Below are 18,230 nucleotides of genomic sequence, written 5' to 3' on the forward strand. Positions count from 1 at the left end.
ACATTGTGTCACTGCACTCCAGCCACGCCCCCCCCCCCCCCCGCCCCACAGAAAAAAAAGAGACATAGGGAGGAACTGGGTTTGAGTCCAGGGTCTACCCTCTGCGTCCTGAGCGACCTCATCTGGTTATTCAGCCTCTCTGGTCCTGGTGCATGAGATGGAGGTAGCCATCACCTCTTGCAGGGCTGCTGGAAGGATTCGACCTGCGCATGGCACCTACGTTCAGGACAGCACTGCATGTTCCTCAGAGCCTGCTGGGGCCCCTCACCTTCCTAATTGTCTTGGTTAGGGTTGCCTGTTCTTAGCAAGCCCCTCAGCAGATTTCTATCTGTCTCTGTCTCTGTCCGGGACAAGGGATGGGAGGGTATTCTGACCTCACGACTGACAGTATCAGAGAAATGTCACAGGCAGGAGACTATAATTTGCTGAGTAAAATCACTGGAGCTGGGTTCCAGCTTGAGGCAGCCACAAACCAGCTGAGGGGGTCCCACAGTGACTGGAGGGGGCTGCAGGGAGGGGATTCCCCAGAGTTCAGCCATGTGTCAGCATTCCTGTCTCTTACAGCACGAGGCAGAGTGAAAGGGCGGGCAAGGAGCGGCTCTCCACCCACAGGTGAGATGGGGTGAGGGTCTCTGGGGAGCCCACAGTTCCTGGATGCCCTCTACCCAGCCCAGCGGTCCAGCCACCCATCCAACTTCTCTTTCATCTCCTTCCCTCTCATTCAACAGCCGGTATGGTGCCTTCCTGGGAGGCAAGCTGTGTAACATGGGAGGGGGCAGAGTACCATGCAGAGAAGGTGCCTCTCGGCCATGGGTGTCAAGGGAGATTCCCAGGGTTAGTGACACTCTGAGCTGAGCCTTAGGAAGCAGTGAACATACACCAGACAGAGGGCAGGGAAGCTCAGTGCAGGCTTCTGGTGGGTAGGTCGTGTGGCCAGACTCACACCCAGGTCCCGGGACTCCAGGGGGAATCTTCCTAACCTCCAAAAAGTAGCAGCCACAGTGGGTGCTCCATTGAGAATGTGACCACAGCTCTCCTGTGAGCCAGTGAGGGGGCTGACTTGCTCCAGGAGAAGGAGGAAAACCCAAGGAAGCCATAGGCAGGAGAGAAAATCCTGAGGGTTCACAGGAGAGGGGCAAAAGCCACACTCACAGACTGGGCATCTTCACATCACAAAATACGGATGTGATGCTGTTTTCTCCCCCTTCGCATCCCAGGCAGGGCTGGGTCCTGCACCGCACACTAGTAGGCACAAAACCAGAATCTTGGGGAGTGATGGAGTTCTGGGGGTTAGAAGAGATCTCCTTCCTCCCCCATTCTGGGAGCAAGGGCTCTGTCCTGGCCCCACTCTGACATGCCGTCGATGGAGGAGCTGGCTCCAGGAGCCACTTCATCTGTCACTTCTGCCAAGCCCTTGCCCTCTGGTGACCAGCTACTCCTCAGTTGTGGGGAGCCTGAGCCTCAGTGAGGCAGCCCTGTAACAAGGGGAGAGACTCAGGAGCAGGAGGCAGTGAGGAGCTGGGCAGAGGCTGGCAGGAGATGCAGCTGTGGCATCTCAACAGCCCTTCCTGGCCCCCACCCTCAGCCCTTCCCTCAGCCACTGTCCCTTCTTCCCACCCACCTGCCTGCCTCATCCACTCTTTACCTCAATCCAAAGATGTGGGAGCAAATGTGAGAAATGCCCAGGGTGGCTAAATGAGAAACCTTCCTTCCAGGGGTCCGCCCACAGTGCTCCCATGGTGACTGCTGCCTCGGGGTGGACAGATGAGAAATCCTCCTGGGGGGTTGGGCCATGGTGCTCCTGTGGTGACTGTTGCCTGTTGGATGCTGGGGCTGGTTCTCCACACTCCACTCCTCTCATTGTCATCCAGATAGATACCATCCCTTCTGCACCCAGCCTGGCCTTCCTCTTCCTCAGCTGCAGGGCTGTGCCTTGTGGGATGCCCCTGTGGGAAGGAGTCCTTGAGTAGGACTAAAATGGAAGATCATTTTGCCTAAAACACAAACCCTTTCCTACGGAAATATTCCACGTCGCCTCTGCCATTTTCCCTTTCCCATAGAACATAGGAAATTGATCAGAATGTTCACTTCAGAGATCTAAATGGTGAAGGGACGCAGTAAAGTTAAATATTGGGAATATATTAAATGAACTGAAACCTAGCCCTGTGAAGGTTTCCTTTCGAAATCTCCTCTGCAGTCACCTGCGAGGGAACCTGATATCCTTGTTTTTCAGTTTATTCTCTACCAGGAAGGGGAAAAAAAGGTTTAAGAATACAATGTTCTTTTCTCAAAATAGCTACAGTTTGTTACTGTGTTCTTTGAAAAGAAGGATGAGAACTCTCCCTCCTCCTGTATCATTTGGTAAATGCACTGAACTGTTGAGATCACCGATTGGAGGGCGGCCCCAGCTTTTCTCCGGCCTGTGTTTGGCACTGCGGATTCTCTAACAGAGTCAGGTGCTACATGGGAGTGTGTTACTTTGAAGGGCGTGTGTGCTGGGCTTGGAGGTCTTCCTAGCAAGATAGCTGCCTTTCCGGCTCCTAAATTATGCATTATGTGGAATCTGTTGAAAACTGATTATGAAAGAGGAAAAAGCAGCTTATTTTCTGTGTAGAAGAGGTCTGGGGAAGATTGAAGGGCAAATTCTGCCTTGTTTTCCACATTCCGTGTGTGTGTGTGTGTGTGTGTGTGTGTGTGTAATTTATTATTATTTTTTTTTTTTAGATGGAGTCTCCCTCTGTCGACCAGGCTGGAGTGCAGTGGTGGCGTGATCTTGGCTCACTGCAGCCATCACCTCCCAGGTTCAAGTGATTCTCCTGCCTCAGCCTCCCAGAGTAGCTGAGACTATAGGCACGTGCCACCATGCCCGTCTAATTTTCTTATTTTTAGTGATTTCACCATATTGTTCAGGCTGGTCTTGAGCCCCTGACCTCATGATCCGCTCACCTCGGCCTTCCAAAGTGCTGGGATTACAGGTGTGAGCCACCATCCCGGCCCTGTTAATTCTACTGTTGTCTAATATCAGGCAGAGCACCACCAGGACTCTAACATAGACAAAGGAGAAATTAACAAATCTCTGGTTATAGAGCACTCAATTGCTGAAATGTTTGAACATTTTACCTACAAAGTTAACCTAGAGAAGGCTAAGCATCTCTTCTGATTTAACAAGCTTCCCACAAAACCCTAACAACAATGTATCAAATAATCCTAATCGTTTCTGGCACCTGTATTTTAAATAAGATGCAAGAACAAGTCTTTGTGGTCTCTTAGGGGCCCTCTGGGAAATCTCGAAGATAGTTTTAGGTAACAGACATTCTGAAAGTTATTTAACTTCACTTGAGAGTGAATCTTAGAAACAAACAAAATTGTCTGGAGAGTTGAACACAGGAATAACATTTGGTTACTTATTTGAAAGTGGCAATAAAACATTTAAAGCATTTAAAAACAAGCATAGAAGGTAAGGCAATCACCTGCTAAGAACCTAACTCTTACATAAGTGAAGCAGCTTCATTATCGTAAATAAAATTTCCTTTCTGCAAACCTTCTGCTATTTTCTGTTTCCATTCAGGTTTTGTCCTTGACAGTTCTCTTTTCTACTCTGATACAACCAGGCACTTTAGGACAAAACTATTCTTTTTTTCTTAACAAAAACATGTTTTATTACTTTGCATACAAAGTTGTACCTCTCTATCAAGATTGATCATAGTAGAGTATCACTTAATTATAACTTTTACCAAAGGCTCTTCTGTTTCACAAAAACTGGGAGAATGGATCATTGTCAACTGTCACACATCAGCATTTTAGACCAGCAGAGCTCACGAATATACACAACACAACTTTCAACAAGCACACACATCCTGTATACAACTTCTCAAAAGGGCAGGTATGAGCATGTATGTTAACAGGCCCAAACATATAACTTCTCTTTAGCGTATTTAAAAATAAAAGAAGCAAAAGTAAATAAAATTAAAATTATGTTTAGGAATCAATGTTTCAGAATCCTTTCTTAGAAATTAATTCGGCATCTAATCAATATCTGTAAACTCAATATCAGTCCAAGGTTTTATGATACCTAAAAATATTGGAAATTAACTTCCCAGCTGGCATACTACAAAATAAAATTACTGTCGAAAAGAATGTTCAGAGTATGAATCATTTTAGTTAAGCACAAATTTAGGTATTTTATAACTTTCAACATCAAATAGAAGTAATGCTAATATAACCTATATAAGTCAAGGAACAACATACGTAGAATAAAAATGTAAACTAGTCTTTTTTTTTTTGAGATGGAGTCTCGCTCTATCACCCAGGCTAGAGTGCAGTGGCACCATCTTGGCTCGCTGCAACCTCCATCTCCTGGGTTAAAGTGATTCCTCCTGCCTCAGCCTCCCAAGTAGCTGAGACTACAGGTACCCGCCACCATCCCAGCTAATTTTTTTGTATTTTTAGTAGAGACAGGGTTTCACCGAGTTAACCAGGATGGTCTTGATCACCTGACCTTGTGATCCACCCACCTCAGCCTCCCAAAGTGCTGGGATTACAGCCATAAGCCACCCCACCCAGCTGTAAACTAGTCTTTTACTTAATGATGAAAAACTGAAGACAGCATAGCTGTTTTTATTAAATTAAACATAATAAATTAGTTCATTTGCTAAATTTTTACCTAATTTCTGGGATTTTTACAATGTATGGTTTTTTTGGTTTTGTATTTGTTTAGAAACAGGTTCTTGCTCTGTTACTGAAGCTGGAGTGCACTGATGCCATCATAGCTCACTTGGGCAATCCTCCTATCTCAGCCTCCCAAGTAGCTAGTATTACAGGCACTTACCACTGTGCCTGGCTAAATTTTTAGTTTTTTTGTAGAGCCAGGGCCTTGCTATGTTGCCCAGCATGGTCCTGAATTCCTAGGTTCAAATTATACTCCCTCCTCGGCCTCCCAAAGTGCTGAGATTATAGGCATGAGCCATGGCACCCAGCCTAAGCTTTTATTTATATCTTTTAAGCCAATTAAATAGCTCTTTTATTTTGTTGTTGTTGTTGATGATGATGATTTTTTGTCACTTTTAAAAAATATCTTTCTAGCCAGGCATGGTGGCTCACATCTGTAATCCCAGCACTTTGGGAGCCAAAGGCAGGCGGATCACTTGAGGTCAGGAGTTTGAGACCAGCCTGGGCAACACAGTGAAACCCCATCTCCACTAAAAATACAAAAATTAGCCAGGCACATGTCTGTAATCCCAGCTACTCAGGAGGCTGAGGCAGGAGAATCCCTTGAATTCGGGAGGTGGAAGTTGCCACAAGCCAAGGTCACACCACTGCACTCCAGCTAAATAGGAAAAATACTTTTCCTATCCTTCTGCATCTTGCATCTCCTTTATCTTCAGAAAAAATTCTCCTTGAGAGTTTCCTCAGAGCATCTCATTCAGCAACCATTTCAGTTTTAATAAACAGACTTCATGGCGCGTGCCTGTAGTCCCAGCTACTCAGGAGGCTGAGCCTGGAGGATCGCTTGAGTCCAGGAGTTCTAGGTTGTAGTACACTATGCCCATCGGGTGCCCACACTAAATTCAGCATATGGTGACCTCCCAGGAGCTGGGGACCACCAGCTTGCCTAGGGAGAGTTAAACTGGCCCAGGTCGGAAATGGAGCAGGTCAAAACTCCCGTGCTCATCAATAGTGGGATGGCACCTGTCAATACTCACTGCACTCCAGGCAACATATTGAGACCCCGTCTCTTAAAAAAAAAAAGAAGAAAAGAAAAGAAAAAGAAAAATTAAAAAAAATTCATTTTTTAGAGTGGTTTTAGGATTTGAGAAAGATTTTGCAGAAATTACTGGAGTTTTGGCCAGGTGCGGTGGTTCATGCCTGTAAATTCAGCACTTTGGGAGGCTGAGGCGGGTGGATCACCTGAGGTCAGGAGTTGGAGACCAGCCTGGTAGAGCCAGGGTAAAACCCCATCTCTACTAAAAATACAAAAAATAGCTGGGCATGGTGGTGTGTGCCTATAATCCCAGCTACTCCAGTGGCTGAGGCAAGAGAATCGCTTGAACCCAGGAGGCAGAGGAGAGGATACAGTGAGCCGAGATCATGCCACTGCACTCCAGCCTAGGCGACAGAGCCAGACTCTGTCTTAAAAAAAAAAAAAGCTCCATGCAGTGGCACATGCCTGTGGTTCCAGCTACTTGGGAGGGTGAGGTGGGAGGGTCACTTGAGCATGGGAGGCAGAGGCTATAGTGAGTTGAGACTGAGCCACTGCACTCCAGCCTGGGTGACAGACCAAGACCCTGTCTCAGAAAAATGAAAATTAAAATAGAGGCCAGGCGCAGTGGCTCACACCTGTAATCCTAGCATTTTGGGAGGCCAAAGCGGGTGGATCACCTGAGGTCAGGAGTTCGAGACCAACCTGGCCAACATGGCAAAATCCCATCTCTTAAAAAAAAAAAGAAAGAAAAATTACACAGAGTTTCCATATACAACCTTCTTTCCTCCCTCTCACCAATGTTTCTCCTAGCATCTCGAATTGGGTGTGCTGCACATATTACAACTGATAAGCCAATAATGAGTGCATATTTTACATGAGCGTTCACTCCTTGTACATTCCATAGGTTTTGACAAATGCATAATATATCATGTATCCATCATCACAGTGTGAGACAGAATAATATGCTCCCAAAATGTCCTGTGGCCCACCTAGTCAACCTTCTCTTCCTTCCACTGATCATTTTTTTGCCGTCTCTAGAGTTTTCTCTCTCCCCAGAGTGCTGTATAGTTACAACCATACAGCATATAACCTTTTCATATTGCCTTCTTTCACTTAGAGATATGCATTTAAGGTTCCCTCATGTCTTTTCATCACGCAAAAATTCATTTTATTTTATTGGCCAGGTGCAGTGGCTCACACCTCTAATTCCAACACTTTGGGAGGCCAAGGCGAGGGTGGGAGGATCACCTGAGGTCAGGAGTTCAAGACCAGCTTGGCCAACATGGCAAAACCCTGTCTTTACTAAAAGTACAAAAATTAGCCGGGCATGGTGGCAGGTGCCTGTAATCCCAGCTACTTGGGAGGCTGAGGCATGAGAATCACTTGAACCCAGGAAGTGGAGGTTACAGTGAGCCAAGATCATGCCACTGCACTCCAGCCTGGGCAACAAAGCAAGACTCCATCTCAAAAAAAGAAAAGAAAGTTCATTTCATTTTATCATTGAGTAATATTCTGTTATATTGATTACCGCAGTTTGTTTATGTATCCACCTATTGAAGGACATCTTAGTTGCATCCAAGTTTGATAATGATGAATAAGGTGGCTGGAAATATTTGTGTGCAGGCTTTTGTTTGGACATAAATTTTTCAACTCATTTGGGTAAACACCTAGGAGTGTAAATGCTGGACTTCATGGTCAATCTCTGTTTGGTTTTGTAAGAAACTGCCATACAGTTTCCCAAAGTAGCTGTAACCATGTTGCATCCCCACTAGCAATAAATGAGAGTTCCTGTGTTCTATATTTTTTACAGCCTTTTGTGTTGCCAATAAGCATGTAATAGTATTTCACATGTAGGCAACGCAGAGGAACAGGACCTAACCTGTCTTGGCAGCTCTCACCCCCTGTTCCCTTCACCATTCAGCAAGGGCACATCCCTCTGGAGAATGGAACCAGCAGGCCCTGTCTCAACGTTCAGGCTGACCAAACAGAGCCCATGCCTGGCCCTGGCACTGGGTGTTGGGACCTGATGGAGCTCTGACCTCAAGGATCAGTCCTTGAAAAGTAAATCCAAGAAGACGAAGAACCCCTGCCTCGATCTCTACCCGAGGTTTAGGCAAGCGTGTGGGAGAGCCAGCAGGCAGAGAACAGAGGCAGTCCTTTACTTCATAGTTCCCTAACATGTGATGTTGAGCATCTTTTCATATGCCTATTTACCATCTGCATACTTGCTTTAGTGAGATGTCTGTTCAGATCTTTTCTCCATTTTTTAACTTCTTTTTTTATTCTTGAGTTTTAGTGTGTGTATTTTGGATACAAGTCCTTTGTCAGATATGTGGTTTGCAAATATTTTCTCCTAGTTTGCGGCTTGTTTTTTAAATTCTCTTAACATGTCTTTTGCAGAGCAGAAGTTTTTAATTTTAATGAAGTAAAACATCAATTTTTTTCTTTGATGGATCATGCTTTTGATGTATTTTATTTTGTTTCTGTTTAAAAGTCTTTGCCAAATCGAAGGTCGTTTCAGTTTCTCCTTCGTTATCTTTCACAGTTTTATAGCTTTGTGTTTTACATTTAGGTTCATGATCCATTTGGAGTTGATTTTTGCGAAAGGCACAAGGTCTGAGTCCAGATTTTTGGTTTTGGCCTCTGGGTGTCCAGTTGTTCCAGCACAATTTGTTGACAAAACTATCCTTTCTCCATTGCATTTTCTTTGCTCCTTTGTCAAAGGTTGGCTATATTTCAATTGTCATTACCTTGTATTCTGTATCCTGCAAGTTCCCTCTGCCGGATTCAAGCTATTCTTCTGGCTCGGCCTCCCAAGTAGCTGGGATCACAGCCATGTGCCATGACGCCCAACTAATTTTTGTATTTTTAGTAGAGATGGGGTTTCGCCATGTTGAGCAGGCTGGTCTTGAACATCTGTGATCCTAGCTACTCATGAGGCTGAGGTAGGAGAATTGTTTGAACCTGAGAGGTTGCAGCAAGCCGAGATTGTGCCACTGCACTCCAACCTGGGTGACACAGCTCGATTCTGTCTCAAAAAAACAAAACTGATTTAAAGAGTTAGGAGTGTCTTTAAGAGTGTCAGAGTAATGATGTCCACCCTCAGATGGCAGTCACTGTACTATGTTCATTAACAATCTAATAGAATATTAAAATCTGCCTGTTAGAGATGAGCTGAGACTCAGAGAAGTTAAGCAACTTGCTCAAAGACACCCAGCTAGTGTGAGGTGGAGAGGTTGGTTATGGTCACCAGAACCTCATTATCTTTTCACCTGCATTTGATTTGTCAATGCCTATAAGGAGAGTTGTGCTTACACAAGCTGTTTAGCAAACTGATGGGGAAAGTTCATGCTGCACAGTAGATTCCGTTCCACCAGGCCATTTGTCAAAGCGATGAAGTCGCTGTTAAAAACAAACGGCTGGGCACGGTGGTTCACACCAGTAATCCAGCACTTTGGGAGGCCAAGGCAGGCGGATCACGAGGTCAGGAGAGCAAGACCATCCTGGCCAACGTGGTGAAACCCCTACTCAGGAGGCTGAGGCAGGAGAATCACTTGAACCTGGGAGGTGAGCTTAGATCACGCCACTGCACTCAAGCCTAGCGACAGAGCGAGACTCCATCTCAAAACAAGCAAACGTAGGCAACGCAGAGGAACAGGACCTAACCTGTCTTGGCAGCTCTCACCCCCTGTTCCCTTCACCATTCAGCAAGGGCACATCCCTCTGGAGAATGGAAACAGTGGGCCCTGTCTCAATGTTCAGGCTGACCAAACAGAGCCCATGCCTGGCCCTGGCACTGGGTGTTGGGACCTGATGGAGCTCTGACCTCAAGGATCAGTCCTTGAAAAGTAAATCCAAGAAGACGAAGAACCCCTGCCTCGATCTCTACCTGAGGTTTAGGCAAGCGTGTGGGAGAGCCAGCAGGCAGAGAACAGAGGCAGTCCTTCTCACCTAGTCAGGAGGCTTTCAAATTAGGTGGCCTTAGGACCTCGAGGGAGAAGAGATTGCTTTCCTCAGCCATTACAAGGTTTGTGGCTGAGACCCCAATAATGAAAGACAGATTAACAAGAGAAGAGCATCCAAATTTATTTAATGTTAAGTTTTAAAAGACACAGGAGCCTTCAGAAATGAAGACCCAAATATCCAGAGAAAACTGTATTTTTGTGGACATGGAGGACAAAAGGGTGGGATGTCACGGTAATCAACCAGGGGGAGATACCAAGGCCTGTTTGTTCAGATTCCTCTTGGCCTCTGTGTGACTTTACTTTCCTTGGGAATAGGACAGGACACCTGTCACAGGAGGTGTTCAAGGGAGAGGGGAGGAAGAAGGCCAGAGAGTGATCTTCCTGCTTCTGCAGTTTTCTCAGTTTCTTTCAGCTTAAAATACTCAGTATGCCAAGGTTCCATATTTGGAGTGTTCTGTTCTGAGCCCCACAGAGCTCACAAGCTCAGAAGCACCTTGGACTTTCGATTTCTCACAGTCAGGGACATTTTCCTGGGCCATTGCAACCAGACCTGTCCATTTTCCTGCCCCTGCAGGTAACAGGTTGGGAAGGAGACCCTCGAGCAAGCAGGCTCCCAAAGCCCAGGGGACCTGGGGCAGGCGTGGAGCTCAGCGAAGCCAGAAGGAGTGCGCAGGGGACAGCCCAAGCCCGGGGGCTCCCCAGAGGAAGCAAACAGAGCGCAGGAGACTCCGAGAAGAGCTGGGGAAACAGGAGCCCAGCAAGGCGGAGGGGACCTCTGAGGGGAGGAGGAAGCGGGACAAAAGGTCTTCCTTCAAGGAGCAGACAGCACCCTCAAAGAAGGAAAAGGAGATTCTGAGGAAGGAGAAGTTGAAGCGGCAGAAGAAACCCAGGTGTGTTGCAGTTCGGACTCCAAGTGCTCACGCGCCTTCTCGGTCCTTCTCCTTCCCCCATGAGGGACTGGTGACCCTCCCTGGTGAAAGCAGCCCCTGCCCTCACTCTGGCTTCCGTGTCTCCCCGCCCCTACCACTGCCTTGCTCTGTGGTGGGTTCTTCATCCCAGGGCCCAGGTGAAGCTCGCAGGTCCTCCCAGGTGGAGAGGCCACAGGCTCTTTCCAATCCAGGGTCTCACGGCACACTGGTGAAGTGGAGCACGGGTGGTAAGGTGACGCGGCAGCAGGGTCGGACGAGATCCCCCGTCCCCTGAATTTCAGCGTGTGGCTAACCCCAGCTCTTGAAGAGAAGGAGCTGAGAGACCTGAACATAATTGGATTCAGGAACCATCTGAGAGGGCTTAAAAGCACACCCCTTTCCGGATTCCAGATCTGGGCCAGTTTCCTGCTCTGGAAATGTGGCATTGGTCTAGGAGGGACCTTCTCGGGTGCTACCAGCTCTGAAATTCTGGGGCTCGGAGGTATTATTTGTTGTGCTTCCTTTGTTCCATTACCATTCCCACCAACTAGCACATGTGGGTTAGTGGACAGGGCCAGCTTATGGCATCAGAAAGTGGGGATTTGGGGTTCATGTTTTTGCTATCAATTTTAATAGATCTCTCTCCCTTTGCCTCCCTTTTTCAATCATTGAAGATAATAGATACCTTATTCATTGCTCAGATTGTTTTAAGAATTCCCCATGATAGAAACAGGAAAGCTTTTGCAACAGTTGGGAGTATTCGGATTATGGTGAAGAGCTGTTGTTCCTTCCTGGTGGTTTGTAGCAAATCCTCTTTACCCGCAGCCTCAGTTGGGTGCTCCCCCTTCCTCTCCACCTTTACAGAGGAATCTGAGGCTCTTAAACAAGGCCACTGATTTTTTTCTGTTGCCATGCCAACCATCCCGGCTTGATTAGAGCCTTTGTCTGCTGTCTGGTTGCTGCCAGACATGAACTAAAGGGGAACAGGGTGCATCGTGCCCTTGGACATTTAAAAATAATTTGAATGCACTGTTGATGGGCCCTGAGTGTCCTGAACTTTTGAGGGAGGCTGTACCATCCCAATAGGCCACAAAGACTCATGCGTGTCATTTTCAGCTGAACGTAATGCTAGGGCATAGAAGGATGAAAACATTCAGTTCCCGTTGCCCAGATACCAACAATGTAGCAGAGGCATTGGCAATCCTAAGACAAGGCAGAAAGCAATATGTATGCAAGACAGGACTTGATAGAGTGCTGAATTCCGGGGGTGCTGGGCCATCAGGGCTTCTCCATGGAGAAGGTAAATATCTCAACGAGGCCTTGAAGAACAGGTGGAACATGAACGAGCAATGACTGGATGCCCAACCCCCAAACTGTGGGAACACTCTATGCAGAGACTCAAAGGCAGATATCATTGATAGGGTGTGCATGAAGTATAGCAAAAAAAAAAAATATATATATATATATATATAAAATCTGTATTCCAGGCTTTTCAACCTTCGAGGGCATCCAAAAACTTCTCCTTTGCTCCCTAGGAGTTAATCAGAAGCTGAAACACTCTGAGGCTGCTGCAAACTTGTCTCTAAAGGGGCAGTTACCCAAGCCCACACCCTGATGCTGCCATTTATGAAACGCCCTCAGGCTAAACAGCCATAACCCCTTCTTAGTCCCCTCCTTCGCCTACACCATTGGCCGCTGTCTCACTCAGCTGAGAGCCACTATTTTTATCACTGAATGAGTCAGAATAGGCTGGACGCTATAAGGAACACACAAAGTCACTTGGATTTTGTAACAATTGAGCATATAGAATTATCTGGGAGATGGGGAGGTCCCCAGCCGGAAATTCTCATGGCCCTGCTGTCCAATATGACAGCCACTAGCCACATGTGGCGGCTGAGCACTTGAAATGTGGCCAGTGTAGAACCGAGGAACTGAACTTCTCATTCAGTAACTCAGTGAGTAACTGAATTTCTCATTTAATTGCAACTCAATGTTAATACCACTGAGTTGACATAGGAGTTGGTAAATGTACTAAATTTGGACAGATGTAGTTTTGAAATTGATTTGATTTGACTTTGAAGCCAGAACAGTTCTTTTACAAAAAGACAAACTACTGATGTAAATGCAGATGCAAATATCAAAGGAAAAGAATATTTAGCTATTTGATTCAGCTATTGGGAATCTTTTAGGTATGTCTAAAACAATTTGGGGAAATCTGCCTTTTTCATCTATAAACTTAGAGATTAAATATGTCTGATGAAAGTTTAACATCTGAATAGCCTTGCTGTTTGAGTACAAAATGAATACCGACCTTTGAAGATAGTGTTTTTTTGTTTTTTTTTTTTCTGTTTGAGATGGAGTCTCACTCTATGGCCCAGACTGGAGTGCAGTGGTGTGACCTTGGCTCACTGCAATCTCTGCCTCTCAGGTTCAAGCAATTCTCTGCCTCAGCCTCCTGAGTAGCTGGGATTACAGGCACCCGTCACAACGCCCGGCTAATTTTTGTATTTTTAGTAGAGACAGGGTTTCAGCATCTTGGCCAGGCTGGTCTTGAACTCCTCACCTCATGATCCACCCACGTCAGCCTCCCAGAGTCCTGGGATTACAGGCATGAGCCACCCTGTCCAGCCTGAAGACAGTATTTTTTAAAAGACTGAAATATCTCTAATAATTGTCTACTGATTACAGCCTAAATTACAGTTTTTAATATATTTGATTAAATAAACTGTATTATAAAATTGCTTTAATCCATTGCTTTTTGCCACTTCAAGGTGGCTACTAGAAAAATTTGCATTGGCCAGGCGAGGTGGCTCACGCCTCTAATCCCAGCACTTTGGGAGGCTGAGGCGAGGAGATCACCTCAGGTCAGGGGTTCAAGACCAGCTTGGCCAACATGGTGAAACCCTGTCTCTGGAAAAAAAAAGAAAAAGAAAAATTTACATTACAATAAGTGCTTGTGTCCTGTTTCTGCTGGGGAGCACTGAGCTGGAGTGTGGTTTGTGGGAAGACTCAGAGAAATGAAGGATGGGGAGGCAGCCCTCCGGGGCCCTGGGCTACAGGATAGAGTTTTGGCCTCTGCTGCCAGGCGATGGGAGTCACTGAGGGCTTCTGAGCAGGGAGCAGGAGTGCCATCTTGCCTGTGGGCCCCGCCTCACTCCACAGCATCTGAGGGCACCATCTCCTTTCCAACTCCTCTCTGCCTCCACCCTGGCTCTGCCTCCAGATCATCCTCGTTGGCCTCCAGCAGCTCTGGTGGGGAGTCCCTGTCTGAGGAGGAACTGGCCCGGATCCTGGAGCAGGTGGAAGAAAAAAAAAAGCTCATTGCCACCATGCGGAGCAAGCCCTGGCCCATGGCAAAGAAGCTGACAGAGCTCAGGTGAGCAGGCTGCAGGCCAACCAGGGCCTCCTGATGTCCACAGGGCTCAGCTCTTTCTGATGGATGGGAGCCCCTCCCTCCACACTTCCCCAAAGGGGCTTGATGGGAAGGGAGATGCTCCAGAGAGGAGCATAGCACTCAGGGAACCTCATGAGAGCCAGGGCAGCCCTGCTGTTCGCCAGCACCACAGGGCCTGGACAGGGAGCCAGAGAAGACTCAGAGGACTCCCGGCCTGTGCCCACGTCTTCCCCTGCCTGGCTGCCCCTTTTATCCCATGCCCCACCTCATCTGGTAGCTTCTGTGCCTCCCACACAATCCAACACAGATGTTCCTTCCCCAGAAGCTTTCTAGACCTCCTCCTCCTGAAGAGCAGCTCTCTTTCATGTTCCTGCAGCACCCAGCGTCTCTCCGTGTGTACACACTCTCTTTTGTGTGATTTGCAGAGTGAGCTGGAGAGGGTCTCTCTGAGCCACTGTCACAGCCCGTTGCCTGATGCAAGCCCCCAGGCATCATGAATATCACTCTGTGAATGTCTACAGGTCTCCTGCCCATGCCACTCAACTTCTGTTTTCTACTCAGCCACTTCTCTGGTTTCCATGCAAAAGGCTGATGCATGGAGCATTTGATGATTCTGGAGTCTGCTGCAGTTTTGAAATAACAGCAGTAGGCTGGGCGTGGTGGCTCATGCCTATAATCCCAGCACTTTGGGAGGCCAAGGTGGGTGGATCACTTGAGGTCAGGAGTTTGAGACCAGCCTGGCCAACATGGTGAAACCCTGTCTCTACTAAGCATACAAAAATTAGCCAGGCGTGGTGGCAGGCACCTGTAGTCCCAGCTACTTGTGAGGCTGAGGCAGGAGAATTGCTTAAACCCAGGAGGCAGAGGTTGCAGTGAGCCAAGATCATGCCACTGTACTCCAACCTGGGTGACAGAGTGAGACCCGTGTCTCAAAAAGGAAGGAAGAAAGGAAGGAAAGAAGGGAAGGAGGGAGGGAGGGAGGGAGGGAGGGAGGCAGGCAGTCATTATATTACATAATTTTGGGGTTTCCACTAAAAAGTTCCCATCCAGCATGACCATTTTCCCCAAGGACTCTCTGTTTTTTTGCCACAGCATTGGGGTGACACTCACTTCCCCCCTTTCTTCTGTAGGAAGCCCATGCTCCCTGGCTCCTCTCATACCTGAGCTTCCTCATTGCTCAAGTGAAATTCCTCACCCTTTATTAAACAGAGCAGTTTTCAGCCATGTTCTGGCATTATTTACCCCAAGAGGCATAGCAAGGATCTAGCTACACTGACACCGCGCAGACCCTGACAAGGATTCTGGAAAGCAGCGCTTACCCCGCAGGCTGCAAATTATTATGTCATCTCCTATGGCGCTGTGAGGAGAAACACCTGGGAGCGCCTCCAGGCCTACACTTCAGGCCAGTGCTGCTGACCACCAGAACCTTCTGCAATGATGGAAACCATTCTAAATTTGCACTAGCACATAGCCACTACCAGTGTGGTTACTGAATACTTAAAACAAAGTTAGTGCAACTGAAACTCTGATTTTTTTGTTTTAACTTTTATTTAAACTTAAATTTCTGCACAGCATAGTGACTATAATAACAATGTATTAGATACCTGAAAATTGCTAAGAATAGATGATAAGTATTCTTACCACACAAAAAAATGAAAGGCAATGCATATATTAACCAGCTTAACAATTCACAATGTATATATATGTCAAAACATCATACATAAATACACCACAAATATATACATTTTTTTTTTTTGAGATGGAGTCTTGCTTTGTCGCCCAGGCTGGAGCCCAGGGGCATGATCTCAGCTAACTGCAACCTCCGCCTCCCGGGTTCAAGCAACTCTCTGCTTCAGCCTCCTGAGTAGCTGGGATTACAGGTGCCCACCACCATGACCAGCTAATTTTTTTTATTTTTAGTAGAGACAAGGTTTCACCATCTTGGCCAGGCTGGTGTTGAACTCCCAACCTCATGATCCACCCGCCTCAGCCTTTCAAAGTGCTGGGATTACAGGCATGAGCCACCATACCCGGCCACAATTTTTTTGAGACAGGGTCTTGCTCTGTTGCCCACACTGGAGTGCAGTCTGCCATGGTAGCTCCCTGTGGCCTTGAATTCCTGGGCTCAAGTGATCCTCCTGCCACAACCTTTCCAGTAGTTGGGAATACAGGCATATGCCATCACACCTGACTGATTTTTCAATATTTTATGGAGACAGGGTCTTGCTATGTTGCCCAGGCTGATCTTGAACTCCTATACTCAAGTGATCCTCCCACCTCAGTTTCCCCAGGGATTGGGATTACAGGCATAAGCCACCACACCTGGCCCATTTGTCAATTAAATAATGAAATAACAGTAGGCCAGGTGCAGTGGCTCATGCCTATAATCCCAGCACTTTGGGAGGCCAAGGTGGGTGGATCACATGAGGTTAGGAGTTCGAGACCAGCCTGACCAACATGGAGAAACCCCATCTCTAGTAAAAAATGGAAAATTAGCCAGGCATGGTAGTGGATGCCTGTAATCTCAGCTACTCAGGAGGCTGAAAGAGGAGAATTGCTTGAACCCAGGCAACAGAGGTTGCAGTGAGCCGAGATTGCACCATTTCACTCCAGCCTGGGCAACAGAGTAAAACTTCATCTCAAAAAAAAAAAAGTAATTAAAAAAATTTAAATAGTCCTGGCCCAGCACGGTGGCTTACACCTATGATTCCAGCACTTTGGGAGGCCAAGGAGGGTGGGTCACTAGGTCAAGAGATCGAGACCTTCCTAGCCAACATGGTGAAACCCTGTCTCTACTAGAATACAAAAATTAGCTGGGCATGGTGGCACATGCCTGTAGTCCCAGGTACATGGGAGGCTGGAGAAGGAGAATTGCTTAAACCCGGGAGGTGGAGGTTGCAGTGAGCCGAGATCGCGCCACTGCACTCCAGCCTGGTGCCTGGCGATAGAGCAAAACTCTGTCTCAAAAAAAAAAAAAAAAAAAAAATTGTTTTTAAATAGTCCCATGTCTTGGGTGGCGATAGTGTGGAAGACAGGCTCAGCTCTGGGCTGTCTTCCTTCGCAGCCTCCTCTTTTCAAATCCTTTCTCCCTGCCCCCGCCCCCAAGCTGGTCTCCTTCTGCCAGCAGGACAGAACAGCCACCTGTCATTCTAACAGAACCTCACTCCCACTCAGGTGTCACCAGAACACATCTTTTATTAACAGTGGAAAAAGTGCAACCCTGATGACTATGGAAATGAGATCTCCAGCTGGCTGGAAGTCTCAGGGACCATGGCCCTCAGCTGCCAGAGGAGAATTATGACATCTCCTCCCTGCCTCTGAGGGGCAGAGTTCCTGGGGCTGGCAGGGTGGGCAGAGGCTAAGGCCTGAGAAGCGGAGGAGACCCAGGCCTCTCTCACTGGAGTGGGTCTCCCCAGCAAACAGTGGGTCTCCTCCCCCTGGGCCTCCCTCCTTGCCTCTTCCTAGCATCTTTCCTCCCACAAGTCTCCTTATCCCAGTCTCAGGTTTAAGGCTCTCCAGCTTCTGAGTCTCCACCCAAGCTGGTGCCTCTGCCACATGTGTTTGAGCCTTCATAGTTCAGATTTCCTTTGGTTAGGTGATAACTGAATTCCTGCTTTTTTTTTTTTTTTTCTAAGCAGGGAGGCCCAGGAATTTGTGGAGAAGTATGAAGGTGCCTTGGGAAAGGGGAAAGGCAAGCGACTATATGCCTGCAAGATGCTGATGGCCAAGGTGTGTGGGGTAGAGGCAGCAAATCTGTGGGGAGAGCTTGCTCAGTTTTGGAGTCTGGGGACCAACTCAGGCACCTGCCCAGTTTCACCATTTGTGTCCAGCTGCCCCCAGAATCCTGGCTGTGAGGACCACCTGACCATTCTGATCCACCTACAAATGGAAAGCAATCATACATAGCCTGCCAATTTCTCCAGTTGTACTGTGAGGGCTTCAACACATTTGAGACTTGTTTTCTCTCCGTCGAATACACTTGGAGAACTAATGATATGAAAACCACTGCGATTTTATTTTCCAAACCCCAAATCAGGATAGGTTGAGTTGGTGGAGACCCAGAAGGGCTGTGGTGTGATCAGGGTCACATGGTTGACAAACAGCTATGTCCCCAGAGGGATGAGGGGGCAGCTCTGTTTTGTTGAGTTGTATCATAATCTGGGCATCTGCTTGAAGTTAGGGTAGTGTTTCATGTTGGATATTTAATGTGAGACTTACTGAAGTATCCTTCCTTTGCCCATGGATTTGAAAACTACCATTCT

General features: G+C 47.2%; 1 protein-coding gene across 1 annotated transcript in view; it reads left to right on the top strand.

Moving 5' to 3' along the window:
• The window catches only part of TMC2 (transmembrane channel like 2), an 80,965-nt gene that overhangs the window by 414 nt on the left and 62,321 nt on the right, over positions 1-18,230 (top strand). Inside the window, exons 2-5 of the mRNA XM_078370944.1 lie at positions 184-284; positions 10,093-10,556; positions 13,798-13,950; positions 17,607-17,697. Coding sequence (XP_078227070.1) covers positions 184-284; positions 10,093-10,556; positions 13,798-13,950; positions 17,607-17,697 — 809 coding nt within the window. The remainder of the gene's footprint in view (positions 1-183; positions 285-10,092; positions 10,557-13,797; positions 13,951-17,606; positions 17,698-18,230) is intronic.

This window comes from Callithrix jacchus, chromosome 5 (genome assembly GCF_049354715.1).
Source record: "Callithrix jacchus isolate 240 chromosome 5, calJac240_pri, whole genome shotgun sequence".
NCBI lineage: Eukaryota > Metazoa > Chordata > Mammalia > Primates > Cebidae > Callithrix > Callithrix jacchus.